This window comes from Ambystoma mexicanum, chromosome 1q, assembly GCF_040938575.1.
Source record: "Ambystoma mexicanum isolate Mex_15411 chromosome 1q, UKY_AmexF1_1, whole genome shotgun sequence".
NCBI lineage: Eukaryota > Metazoa > Chordata > Amphibia > Caudata > Ambystomatidae > Ambystoma > Ambystoma mexicanum.
Genome location: NC_090922.1, coordinates 1,196,927,978 through 1,196,941,450, shown reverse-complemented (window position 1 = coordinate 1,196,941,450; position 13,473 = coordinate 1,196,927,978). Strand labels below are relative to the sequence as shown.

The 13,473-nt window shown below is 50.5% G+C and overlaps 1 protein-coding gene across 2 annotated transcripts in view; it reads left to right on the top strand.

The window, feature by feature from the left end:
• Positions 1-13,473, top strand: part of LOC138543670 (probable methylcrotonoyl-CoA carboxylase beta chain, mitochondrial) — a 1,097,318-nt gene that overhangs the window by 737,354 nt on the left and 346,491 nt on the right. For both annotated transcript variants that reach the window (XM_069641931.1, XM_069641932.1), the window contains exon 7: positions 1,841-1,932. In XM_069641931.1, coding sequence (XP_069498032.1) covers positions 1,841-1,932 — 92 coding nt within the window. The remainder of the gene's footprint in view (positions 1-1,840; positions 1,933-13,473) is intronic.

The window sequence follows — 13,473 nt, the reverse complement described above, 5'->3', positions numbered from 1 at the left end:
GGCTCCATGTGATATTTTCGCCGCAAAAATATCGCGATGCAAAAATATCGCCATATGTTTGCGGCGAAAATAACACATGGACCCTGCGGGGGACACCCCCGCAACCTCTGTATCATTTTTTTATGTGCGGGGGCACCCCTGCAACCCCCGCACCTATATATATATTTTCGCCACCAAAAATATCGCCAATGGCCGTTCCCGACGAACATATGTACGCCGATATTTTTGCTGGTGAAAATATTACCCGATACCCCAAGTAGGACAGCTTCATTGTGTGTTTCGTAGTTTGGTTGCTAGGGATTCAGACACATCTTTAGGTGGTCATCAGTTTTATGAGAAGAGCCACGTTTTAAGTAGTCTGCGGAAAGACAAATAGTCTTTGGTGTGTCAGATGTGGGTTGGAAGCGAGTTCCATAGCATGGGGGCCAAGGCTGAGAACGAGGATCCTCCTAATTTGACTGAGTTGGTGGTTGACATCACTAAAAGGATGGCAGAGCCTGATCTTAGGGTGCGGGTGGGAGGTAGGGTTTTAGCTTGCCTTGCAGGTGTAGAGGGACGGTCTTGTGCACTGCACGGTGGGTGATACACAGGGTCTTGAAAGTGGCCCTTTGTCCAACTGGGAGCCAGTGGAGTGTTCTGAGAGCTGGAGAGGTGTGGTCTCTTGGGCCCAGTGCTAGTAGCATTAGCGTTTTGTGCTCTTTGCAATTTAATGAGGTGGTATGCCCGTACTCCGAGATAAAGGGAGTTGGCGTAGAAGAATTTTGAGGTGGTAATGACAAGACTTAGATACATTGTTGATTTGATACATTTTTCCTTTAAAGTTCCTCTTCAGATCCAATGAGCATCTGATCCAAAACGATCAGTGGAACCTTGTGGGCGGAAGCAGGATTAGGGTTCTTTGTGTCCATTGTTTCCTATTTTAATTGGGTGTATTACTACTCTGTATTTATTTTGTTGGGAATATTTGCCTGTGTATAGGCAGAAAAGGTTGCTGATTCTCTGCTTGTCTGTAGGGCTGATTCCAAGTGTTGTCACTCCTATTGTTTTAGGACAATGTAATGTTGATGGTAAGGAGTGGCACAGGAATTCTGTTGCAGATCTTGAAGTTTTGGTTTGGTTTTATGAACTTTCTTAGAACAACCTATAAAGTTTTTTTTATTGTATATCTAACATTTTAGAGATTTCTCAAATGTAATACATTTTATAGGTTGTTCTAAGAAAGCTCATACACCAATCCAAGACCTCAAGATCTGCAACAGTTCCTAGCAAAATCCCCCATCTCTTGGCCAAATTATAACCCTCTTCACTTGACTACATTGTTTGTTAAATTAGGCATCTATCTTTTATTTTGATCGCATCTGCTTTTTGCATTATTCTGACTAATGTTACGCAAGAATCACAGCTATAGATCACTTAGTACAGAGCATCGTCTGATGCTAAATAATCTAACCCAGTTATAATTGGACTCTTCCTTCAACCCCCTTCCCAGACACAGACCTAACTCATTCTGATGTACAAGCTGAAAGGAGAATGTTGATTGTTTCATATTGAGTTGTCCATAACAGCGTTTTTACTTTCCTGTATAATCAGCGTTTTAGTTTGAGAAATTCCTGTAAAATGTTCGATATACACTCCTGTTTAAGTAATTTTATATGGAATCTGTATCTCTCGGTATCGACCCATGAATCTTCCAGTCATAGGCCTATCTTTATGAAATACGCCCCCAGCAAAACCTATTGTGTTTCAGAGACAGCAGTAGGCTAGAGACCAAAATATGACATTGCCATACATTCTGCTCTGAGTTTTTGAAAAATATATCAGTGATAGTTGTTTTTTATAGATTCTGAGTCGTCTGGTAGATGGAAGCAAATTCCAGGAATTCAAAGCTGAATATGGAACATCTTTGGTAACCGGATTTTCACATTTGGAAGGGTGAGATTGGAAAATATAAATGTTGTAATTTGGATCTTGCCTGAAACTCTGTTCAACCTTGTAATATGAAAACACATTTAGTTCCAAAACATGCTGCAGCTGGACCTTCTGTTTCATTGGTACTCTGACTGTATATTTTACAATTCAATTTAGTTTCTTCTGCATTTTTCAATTCAAGATTTTGACTTGTCTAGGTTGTTCATTAAACCTTTTGCATTGTCTTTTTCATTCTGTATGTTGAAGGTTAGCATTGGAAACTGCTTTTGCTGAATTAGCATGACTGAAAAACAAGTGTGATGTCACTATACGAAATTAAATTCAATATGTGTAGGGCTAGTGACCTTTTGAAGCTGACCCAAACAGTCGTCACTTGTAAACACGTTGCCTACCTTTATTGTAGAAATAATGCCACCTTAATATTGAACTATTTTGCATGCTCAGAGAAGAATCTAAGCAAATGAGTGTGTGATTCATTGACTTCTGCCCTGCTGGAGTACAAGGATGAGAAGAGGCTAAAGTGCCCCCCACTCAGCCCTCACACTTCTACAAACTAAGGGCCAACACAATCGTAAAGGTAAAATTGGCAGAGTTAAGAGATATTCCTCTGATAAAAAGTCCAGATCACGCAGGTGAGGTAAAACACAAACCTTTCTTTATCCTTGTGTTCTCATAAGAAGTGGATAAACATGCCCCAAGATGCTCTATCCTCCTGCTACCCTCAGCCTCTCCAACTGACTCTTTTCAATCCCATACACTACCATCCCCACATTCTACCTGAGTGATTGCAACATGGAATCAAAGTACATTTACAACTATATACAAGATGCATTGCAGTCAAATCCAAAGCAGCTCTTCCCCCCTTACACATATCAAATGCAACAGATTGTTAGGCACCAAAGGCACCCTACTTTACTCTTCCATTCTCTTGACAATCCTTCCCTTATTCCACATCCTGCCATCTTGCAACACAATTACATCATCCAACGCCCTCCTGACTTGCTGTGGTCCCCAATACATACTGTATCCTTTCGGAACTAGACATGGTTTTCTCCTTTGCATTCTCTCCCCTGCCCGCCGAAAAATCACTCTTTCTCGCCTTTAACCCATCCAACCTTTCTTTCATGCGCTCAGCTTTCTGTCCCACAACTTCTGCTCATCCTTATCTATAAAACAGGCACTTCCCAACCACGGTGGGCAAACCGATATGTGTGGCTTATTTCTGCTCAACACATAGAATGGTACTAAACCTGTGGTGCTGTGTGTTGCCCATCTGTATGCACAAACTCTATTGACCATCTCTTCCCTTAAGTTTCCTGTCTCTAGGGACAAATACCCTGCATCAGGCTATGATTGAATCGTTCAACATCCTCATTAGTCTCTGGGTGATAGAAGAACATCTTATGGTGTGTCACACCAATGCCTCTCAAAAATGATTCATTAACCTTGAGGTAAATTGTACCCTATTGTCAGTTTGGATTTTCTGTGGATACCCCTCCCTTTGAAACAGTTTGTCTAAAGTTAATCACTGCTTGTGTATCTAATTCGAGCACAACCTCTATTTCTACCCATTTAGAATAAAGAACCATGAGAACATTAATATATTTATTCCTACCTCACTCACCATCAATCGGTACAAAATGTATAGAGCAATAAACTCCCATGGCATGCTTGGCAATTCCAGTGGCCTAATCGTCGTGTATAGTTTCTCAGACCTGCTTTGCACAGAAAGCAACCCTCTATACTCAGGACACCTCTTACTCTGTGAAACGCTCCTTTCTGCTCAGAATCCGTCCACCTGTCCCAGCCTGTCCTAACGTACTCTATGATGCGGCTTAACTCCTCATCCTTCCTAGCTGCATCCTCTCACTGTTGCTCACCAACGATACAGTTGCACACCAGAAAGACCTGATCAGGCTCTCTATCCTTCAAGTCCTCCTGTATGAGATGCTTCATAGCCCTGGACAGGAAGTCTGCCAAGGGGTTGTCCTTTCCAAGAACGTGCTCTACCATGAATTCATGTCCCTGCATCGATGTGACCCATCTCACTACCCTCCACAACGCTCCATCCAGCCCCCTACTCGTGCAACACACCAACCAATGGCTTGTGATTAGTACGCACAGTAAATGTCCTACCCCAAATATAGGCTCTAAATCTTTTAATCACCCACACCACACGGAGCGCCTCTCTCTCAATGACCGTATACAGTGACTTTGCTCCACTCAAAACTTGCGATGCCAACACAATTACTCTCTATCTCACTTTATTTTTGCATAAGAACTGCTCCTAAAACCGTATCACTAGCATCGGTCATAACACGTTTCACACTTTATTTCACAGTTGCCCACAGCTGGTGCATTGGCAATCGCAAACTTTATATCATCAAATTCTCTGGCGATCTGTACACCATTTAAATGCGGCTCCTTTCTTACAAAGGTCCCCAATAGTCTTGCATCTTTCTGCAAAGTGCCTTTTATAAACTTGGAGTAGTACTCCACCAGCCTTAAGAAAGACATGGGGGCTGATTCATGGAATAAAAGTGTGCTGAAAATTGTGGCGCAAGGGTGAAAAACTAGTGCACGATTCATGTAAGTCCCTGCGTGTGTTTTTCCCGGGATGTGCGCCAAAATTGCGCGTGGCGCATATGTGCGCACACGTCACTGCGACAACCCGAACGCCGTGCGTGACTCGCACAACGTGTAGCACACACCAAAAAGGGGGAGGAACGCACAGCATGGGGAACAACGCCTGAAAATGAGGGCGTAACTGGGGAAGTACTGCTGGGAAATACACGGCTCGCAAACTACATGCATTCATGGAATCGAATAGGGGAAACCCACGCACGCCAAAAGACACGCACAGGCCTAAACACGTCCGCCACACGAAGGCAGGCGGAAGCGTCCCGCGCAGTATAAAAGTATGCACACACAACAAACACGTGTATACAGCTACGATGAATGTCCCATTTCTCGTAGCACTGATCGTGGGACACCGCAGGAGGAGGAGAATAGCCAGGGCCCACATGTATTTGCCCAGGACCAGCCTTTTTGGGATGCCTGATGACCAGGTCTATGGCAGGTATAGGTTTCCACCTCATATCATCCTAGACCTGGTCCAGGAGTGGGAGGATGACCTCACATCACCCACCTTGTGCTCCCAAGCACTGAGCCCCTTGGAAAGGGTACTCAGTTTACTGCATTAATTGGCCACTGGGTCATTTCAGTGGACCACTGCCATAGTGGGGGGGGGAGGATCTCACAGCCCACGCAGTCACGCTGCCTACACCAGGTGTTGGCAAACATGACTGCACGACCCTCAGTCCGCAGGCACATATACATGCCCAGAACACCCTCAGAAAGGCAGGCCATGGTCCAGGACTTTTACAGGGTGGCACACTTCCCCAAAGTGCACAGTGCCCTAGATTGCACCCATGTGGCCCTACGTCCATCTAGGGCCACAGATAATATCCACCGCAACCGCAAGCACTGGCATTCCATCAACCTGCAGGTTGTATGCTATGCACAGGGGATCATCACCTCTGTTATGCGAACTATCCTCGGTCCACCCATGACAGTTTCATATACAGAATGTCTGCCCTGAGCCGGTACCTGGAAGCTGTGAAGCATGGCGACACATGGCTCATTGGCGAGTACAAATGCCTGTGCACATGCATTCATGTCACACACAGACAAATACACAAACCAAACTAATGACAACCATTATCACCTCCCCAGGGGACAATGACTACCCTCAGAGCTCCCACATGACACCGCCAATACAGAACCCCACCCCAGGTAAGATACAACGCAGCCCATATTGCAACCTGGGCCATAGTGGAGCGCACATTTGGAGTGCTCAATCACGCTTCCGCTCCCTTGACCGCTCTGGCGGGCAGCTACTCTTTGCACCCCCAGTAGTGTGCTTGATCATTGTGGCAGCATGTGTCCTGCACAATGTTGCAACACGGCGGGGCGTACCGGTGGACATGGTGGTGCCCCCACATCCCCAACCATACGCACAGGCGCTGCGCAGGGGAGGGGAAAGGGCACGTGGAGGCCGCCCAACTGAGGCGCCCCTCACCTTTTGTGGCCTCCCAACCATGGCACAGATGTACTAGTACCAATAGGAGGTGCACACAACAATTGTCCTGGGCAACTTGGGTGAGGGGGGCAAGGTACGTGATGCAAACAGCACCCCTGTTCTCCTGCAAGGCTGCCTGTGGCCCCTTAGGAAAAATGACGGGTCACATAACGCTCAGGCATCCCAAAAAAGCAAGAAAGCGATACGTGACCCCTGTAGCCCACGTGCGTGTAAAAAAACACACTCCGTACGCTGTGGCAGCCAGGAACACACAAAATGCATACGTGATCCACACGCGGGCTAGTATGACCCAAAAAAAAGGGGTACACGACAAACGGGGACACCCACAGTGGGAAAAATAGCGTGCACAACTCACCGTCTGCCTTGCGTGTAGAAGAACGCGTAGGCAACACCCCCGCCAAAAGAATTACGCACTGTAGCCGCTTTGAAGTAATCGCGTGTGAACCCCAATGTCTGGAAAACACACGCACTGCTCTGCACGAAAAGCATGTACAGAGCGATGGAAACCCATGTGGGACCTTTAAACCGCGCCGAGTAAAATGCCCGCCCGCACGTTACTTCACCTATGCGCTTGCGCGCTAAGGGCCTTTCCTCGAATTACACGCTAACGTGCTGTTTTTTCATGTGCCAAATCACTCAGTATCAAGCTGGCCACGCGACCACACACGGAATACCACGCTCCTGCCCAGAAGGCCATTTTCCTGCCCCTCAGAGCCCCGAGCCGACTCCCACCTGCCATCTGCTGCTGCCTGCCTGCCTGCTGGCCATGTGCCCTGCTATTTGTGCCTGCACGTCAGCCATCTGCAGGGTTCCAGTTGCTGTGACCACCCCTGCTGGAACGGAAGACTCCCCACTGCAGTTCCATCGCTCCACAGTCCAGCACCAGGACCCAGTTGCCCACCCACACCTACCTCGGGGTTGCCATGTCGGGGGGAAACACCATCTGAGACCACTGGCATCCCCCAGGCAGAGAGGCAGAGGGCTGCCAGCTTCACAGCAGGAGAGGTTGGCATCCTGGTGGAGCAAGTCCTGGTGCATTATGATGCCCTCTTCGGAAGAACACGCGCCGACAAGGATGGACAGAAGAGGACGGACATCGTGGTTGCCATCAACGCGGAGGGGGTGGCAACCCGCGACCTACCACACGTCCATAAGCGCTGGGGGGACTTCAGGTCCGGGACCCTTAGGAAGGCCCGGTGCCTCTCGGAAGCAGCGGATGCAGTGAGGTACCGGGTCCACCTTACCATCGACGAAATGAGGGTCCTGAAACCCATTAACCCAGGCGCTTCACCGCCAGGTCCTCGCGAGGGAGACCCGTCCGGAGTCGAGCGGTAAGTGTCCATGCGTACTTATTGGAGGCAGTGCATGTTGAGGTGTGCCAGGAGTGTGCAGCTTGGACAGATGCCTGAAAAGGGCCATGTATGGATGTGTATGTGCAGGGACATGACCTTGCTGCATGTTAGTCCAGTCATGTGTGATGCACATCAATGGTGTATGTGTTCCAAAGCATGATGCACAACTGCATGTGGAGATGAGCACGTTAGCATTTCTGTGTATGTACTATGGCATGGTTGGGGTGTGACACATGGATGCTGGTTCCACCTTCATGTACGTGCACGGCGTACATGTGCTTGTGTATTTGACATCTGTGATGCACCATGGATGCATGTGACACCGACATGTAGGAACCCGATTGGCAGATGTGACATAGTTGCCAATGATTCCACTGTGACAGGTGGTGGAGATGTACAGATGCATGTCTGTCTGGTGGCGTGTGTGCATGTGTTCGGCACTCCCCATGTTGCTTGTGATGTCATGCCAACCTTCGGATGTTCATGCTGTTGTGTGTGTATGGATGCTGCTGTCTGCTGCACGATTCATGTTAATTTGTGCATGTGTGTGGGTTCAAATTATGAGTGTTGGGGAGTGTGATGCCATCTGTTAAGTTTGACAATGCCACTCATGTGCAACTGTCGTGTGTATCCGACCATTGTACAGTGCCCTGATGCCTGTGTTCTGTCTCTCCCTGTCTGCAGTGTCGACTGATGAAGAGGGCGGAGACGGTGCTGTGGAGCACAGCGGCAGGGATTCCACCGCCGGCCGGAGATGCAAGGCCCAGCTCCCCTCCGAGCTAGTCATCTCTTCGGGGAGTGAGGAGTCTGGTCCGCGTCCATGGCTGCAGCTGCAGAGGGAAGGTCCAAGAGGCAGAGTTTGGAGGGGGACTCCTCGGCAGCAGTAGGGGCAGCTGAGCCCCCACAGCGGTCTATGGAGGAAGATGGCACAGAGTCATCCAGGTTGGTGTGGGGTTCAGTTGAGGGGGAGGCCGTGGAAGGCCCATGCACGGGGCCTGGAGGGGGGGGGGCATTCCACTGGTGCTAGTGGTGCAGTTCAGGGGCAGGGACAGGAGGCAGCACAGGTCGCCGCGGAGGCGCCTGTGTGTAATCCTGTCCCCGATCCTGTGACTGCATCATCCGGCACCAGCAGGGATGCCTCCGTCCAGACCCATTTTCAGGGAGGGGATGCGCATACAACTGGCCTTCCTCTCCCTGCCGATGTTGCAATCCATGACCGTATTGAGCCTGTCCTAGTTGAGATGGCATTGCGCCAATGTGGTATTCGGGATGACGTGCAGGGTTCTCGTCTGGACAATGCACGTCATTTCGAATACCTCATTGGCCGCGTCAACCTACTAGGACAGGTCGTCGGCACTGGGCTCATCCGTGTGCTGGATCTTGCGACCCCCCCCCCCTCAACTGAACCCCCTATGCACCAGTCGTCCTCCGTGCCATCTTCCCGCTGAAGTATCGCATGGGCCCCCTGTGGAGCTGCCCCTGAGCCAGCGGCTAGGTTGGTAGAGGAGACATCCCTGCCACAGTCGGGAGTTGGAGGTCCAGCAGGGGTGGCCACCCCAGCAGATGGAGGACGTGCAGACATCATCAAGCAGGGCATGTGCACAGCGGCACCAGAGGATTCCATCAGCCTGGAGGCCGTCGTGGTGCCAGAGGCAGTTGCATTGCAGCGTGGGAGCGATCATGACTCGGGCCTTCAACATCCCAGGGGCAGGCATCGGCCGCCAGGCAGGAGGACCCTGTATTGGGAGTCTCTTCTGTGTGGCAGCAGTTGGGCCAGCAGATAGATGCGGAGCGGCGGCGGGCGGAGGAGGCACGGCTCACAATGGTCAGGGCGGAAAACTCCATGCACCGGGCATTGAGGCGGGCTGAGTGCCTCGAGGCAACTCGCAGGGAGTTGGAGGAGGCCATGGCTGCATCCCTGCAAGACCTCTGGGTCAGGGAAGAAGCCTGCCTCCGGGACGTTGAAGTGGAGTTCGATGATGCCCTGGCCCGGGACATCAATGAGTGAGCCGTCGCACTAGCCCGCCGCATTTGTATATAGTTGTTTAGATTTTGGTTTCATTTGGTTTTTATTTTTATTTGGAGTCCACAGACTTTGCTCCACCTTTTGTATATAGTTGTATTTTAGATAGGGTTTTGGGTAGGTTTCCTTTTGTTTTGGGAACATGGACCCTTCAGACTTTCATTGTAAGTAGTTCCGGACATGTAAATACTTTTCATCCCATGGAGTAATGGTTTTTTATGCTTTTCATTTTTGGATTTGTTTCTATGGACTTTGGCAATGGACCACTTTTCTTTTTTCATGCCTTGGTTTTTCAATTTTCCTTGGATTTAACTTTCTTTTTCAGATTGCATTCATTATTTGTTTATTTGCATGTGTGGTTTTCTTTTTGGCATTTCTTTTTATTTTTAATACATTTCATAATTGTACATTTTTGGTGTGGTGTACTATGATTTATTTTGCGCATGTCTCAATGAGCATTGGCTCAGTCATGTGTTGCCACTGTGTGGCTCTATCTGAAATTTGTTGATGGGCATGTTGGTTCTTTTCAGACTATAATGGAATGGGTAATTCACTAGGGAGTGGGTGCAGTGGATTGTTGGGTGTTTGCACTTGGGGACGGGGGGTAGGACTTGGGTTGTCATTAGGGCCATGGGCCTGTATAGTTATGACATGGTGTTTGGGGGGACATGAGTCGGGGCCTGCTGGCAAGTGCCCGTCACTGGGGGTGGGGTGGGGGTGACATGTGTCAGGGCTCCCAAGTGCATGGTGCCATGTGGGCTGCCTGTGGGTCATGGCCACGGATGATGGGCTGCCTGTGGGGCATGCCCAGGGGTGATGGGCTGCCTGCGGGTCATGGTCAGGGGTGAGGGGCTGCCTGCGGGGCATGCCCAGGGGTGATGGACTACCTGTGGTGCATGCCAGGGGTATAGAGTGGTTCTCTGTGGTGTGGGCTGCCTGCGGGGTATGGGGAGGGGGAGAGAGCCAAACCCGGGAGGGCCGACACTGCCAAATCGCGTGTGAAACTCCCTGCTCACCCCTCGGAATACGCGTACCCCGCTTGCGCCAGACCAATCGCGTGTAAAACTCCATGTGCACCCCTCAGAATACACGTACCCCGCTCGCCGCAGGCCAATCGCGTGTAAAATTCCATGCACACCCCTCGGAATACACGTACCCCGCTTGCGGCAGGCCAATCGCGTGTGAAAATCCATGCGCACCCCCGGAATATGTGTACCCCACTCTCGACAGGCCAATTGCGTGTAAAACTCCACGCGCACCCCTCGGAATACTTGTACCCGCTCGCGCCAGGCCAATCGCGTGTGAAAATCCATGCGCACCCCCGGAATACGTGTACCCTGCTCGCGGCAGGCCAATCGCGTGTAAAACTCCCTGCGGAATACACGTACCCCGCTCGCACCAGGCCAATCGCGTGTGAAAATCCACACGCACCCCCTGTAATACGCGCAGGCAGCCCATCCCCCCTGGGCATGCCCCGCAGGCAGCCCATCCCCCCCTGGGCATGCCCCACAGGCAGCCCATCCCCCCCTGGGCATGCCCCGCAGGCAGCCCATCCCCCCCTGGGCATGCCCCGCAGGCAGCCCATCCCCCCCTGGGCATGCCCCGCAGGCAGCCCATCCACCCTCCCCATACCCCTTAGGTAGCCCATCACCCCTGGGCATGCCCCGCAGGCAGCCCATCACCACAGTAAAGCCCCGCAGGCAGCCCATCACCCCTGGGCATACCCCGCAGGCAGCCCATCCACCCTCCCTATGCCCCACAGACAGCCCACACCGCAGGGGGGACTTTTCCCATGCAATTTACCGAGCGCGTTGAGTTTTACACACGGTTTTGCTGGCGCAAGTGGGGTACGCGTATTCCGAGGGGTGAGCGGGGAGTTTTACACGCCATTTTGCTGGCGCGAGCGGGGTACGCATATTCCGAGGGGTGCGCAGGGAGTTTTACACGCGATTACGCTGGTTCGTGAGGGCTGTGTGGCGTTTTTAGCACGTTTTCGTGGTTGGGGGGGGGGGGCTGTATACTGGTCCACTGGCCTTTGCACCATGTAGGGGATTTCTGCAATGTTTTTGGCGCACGGGGCGGGGTTGGGGGCGTAACTGGCACTGCTGCAGGTTCGCTGCACCACGGCTGGTTATGGATGTAAGTATCCATGAATACGCTGTGCATCAAAATGGTTTTTGGTGCACACGGCTGGCGCACGTGCACTCTGTGCACCAGCCGCGTGCGCCACTTCTGCGCTTGATTCCATGAATTACCCCCATGACCTCTTGCTCATTCCCTGGTGGTTCCACATCCATTATTTCCTTTACCAGTTCACCCCTCGGTTCTAGACCTGTGTGCCTTATTTTGTACTCTAGGTAATCTATGGATGTCACACGAAACTTGCATTCTTGCTTCCGAAGAGTAAGTTCTGCCTCAGACAATATTACCAACACCCTGACCAGCTTCTGTTCATGCTCAGAAACACTCCTACCTGTAACGAATGTCATCCTGGAAATAAGCTACACCTTTAACCTCCCTCAACAGGTGGTGCATCACCCTCTGAAAGAAAGCGCTGCAGACATCAGTCCAAAAGGCATCCTTATAAACCTAAAGAGCCCTTCATGAGTGACAAATGGGGTGAGGCCCTTGGACTCAGGGTGGAGCTTTACCTGATTGTACTTAAAGGCTAGGCCCAGTGTGCTAAAAATGTTAGCCCCAACAGTCATGCTTAACAACTCTCCTATGTTCGGGACTGGGAACTTGCTCGACCCGAGAGGATTGGACTCGCCTTGCGGTCCAAACCGCTCGGGTCTACACACAATCATTCTTGACCATTAGCTTTGCATACCACAATCGCCGGGGACACCCACTCGGATGCCTCGACCGGCTCAATCACCTCTCCACTTTCAAGTTTTCTAGTTTCAGCGACAACTTCCTTTCTCATGCAAATCAGCACAGTCCTCACCTTGGCCACAATGGGTGTGGCTCCTTCTTTCAACTGTATACGGTGGTAGTACCCATTTAAGCACCCTACGGGTTCCCTGAACACTGTATTAAACCTCTCCTCTGAGTACCCCTCTTACTGTTTGCTCACCACGGCCACAATTCCTGAAATGCTGGTATCTACCACAATCCCCATTTCACTTTGTTCATACTAGCCGAACAGGCCCTCACCTTTTTTTAAACCTATACATAGCAACTATTGATTTTCCTTTACACTCAGTTATCCTGAAATACACCCACTATCTCTGTGTGACCCCCCGCCCCTCGCCCATAGGTCTTTGCTCTCATGCTCGGAGAATTCACCTCAACTACCTTGAACCTACTAACCCAAACACAACTATCCAGTATCGTGTAGTCAGAACCAGTATCCACCTGCCCCAACACCATTCACTAACCCTACAGGTTGGGGTTTCTCTCCCTTCTTTGGTCTTGACCTCACTTTGCCAACAGACCAACTCACACAATCTGCAATAGCACAGTTTTCAGCTTTCCCAAACGTCACCCTCTGGTTGCATGCTTATTTCTCTGACAGTTTGTCATGCCTGCGCCATGGGCGCACACATTGGCGACCATCATGGACTATTTGTTATTCATTTACCTACAGAATACTCTTGGAACAACCCCTATTCACACTTTGGTCCTTAATTCCCATTTGAGTGACTTTGGTGCTGTTTTATTTTACTCAACTAACTACACGTACCACAATGCACTTTGCTACAACTATCAATTCCTGGCCATTCCCATTCGTCAGCATCGGAACCACAATCCTCAGTAGCCCTAGGGATCAGTGCTGCTTCCACCATCTCAGGACCAGAGAGGGAGGAGGCAGATTGTATTCAGGTGTGCTGCTCCAGGTGCTGCCAATTAGCCTGCCTCAGTACAGGGCAGGGCAGTATTTAAGCAGCTGCCTGCAGGAGCTCAGTCTCTTGCATTAAGAGTCCTTCCAGCACCTTTTTGCTTTGAGCCACGTATTTTGTATGCTGTTCCTGCTTTTGATTCCAGTGCCCTTCCGGGCTCTCTGCATTGCAGCCGATCACGCTCTGCTGCCTTCTACCTACCGCCCTTGTCTTCCGGGCTCCTGC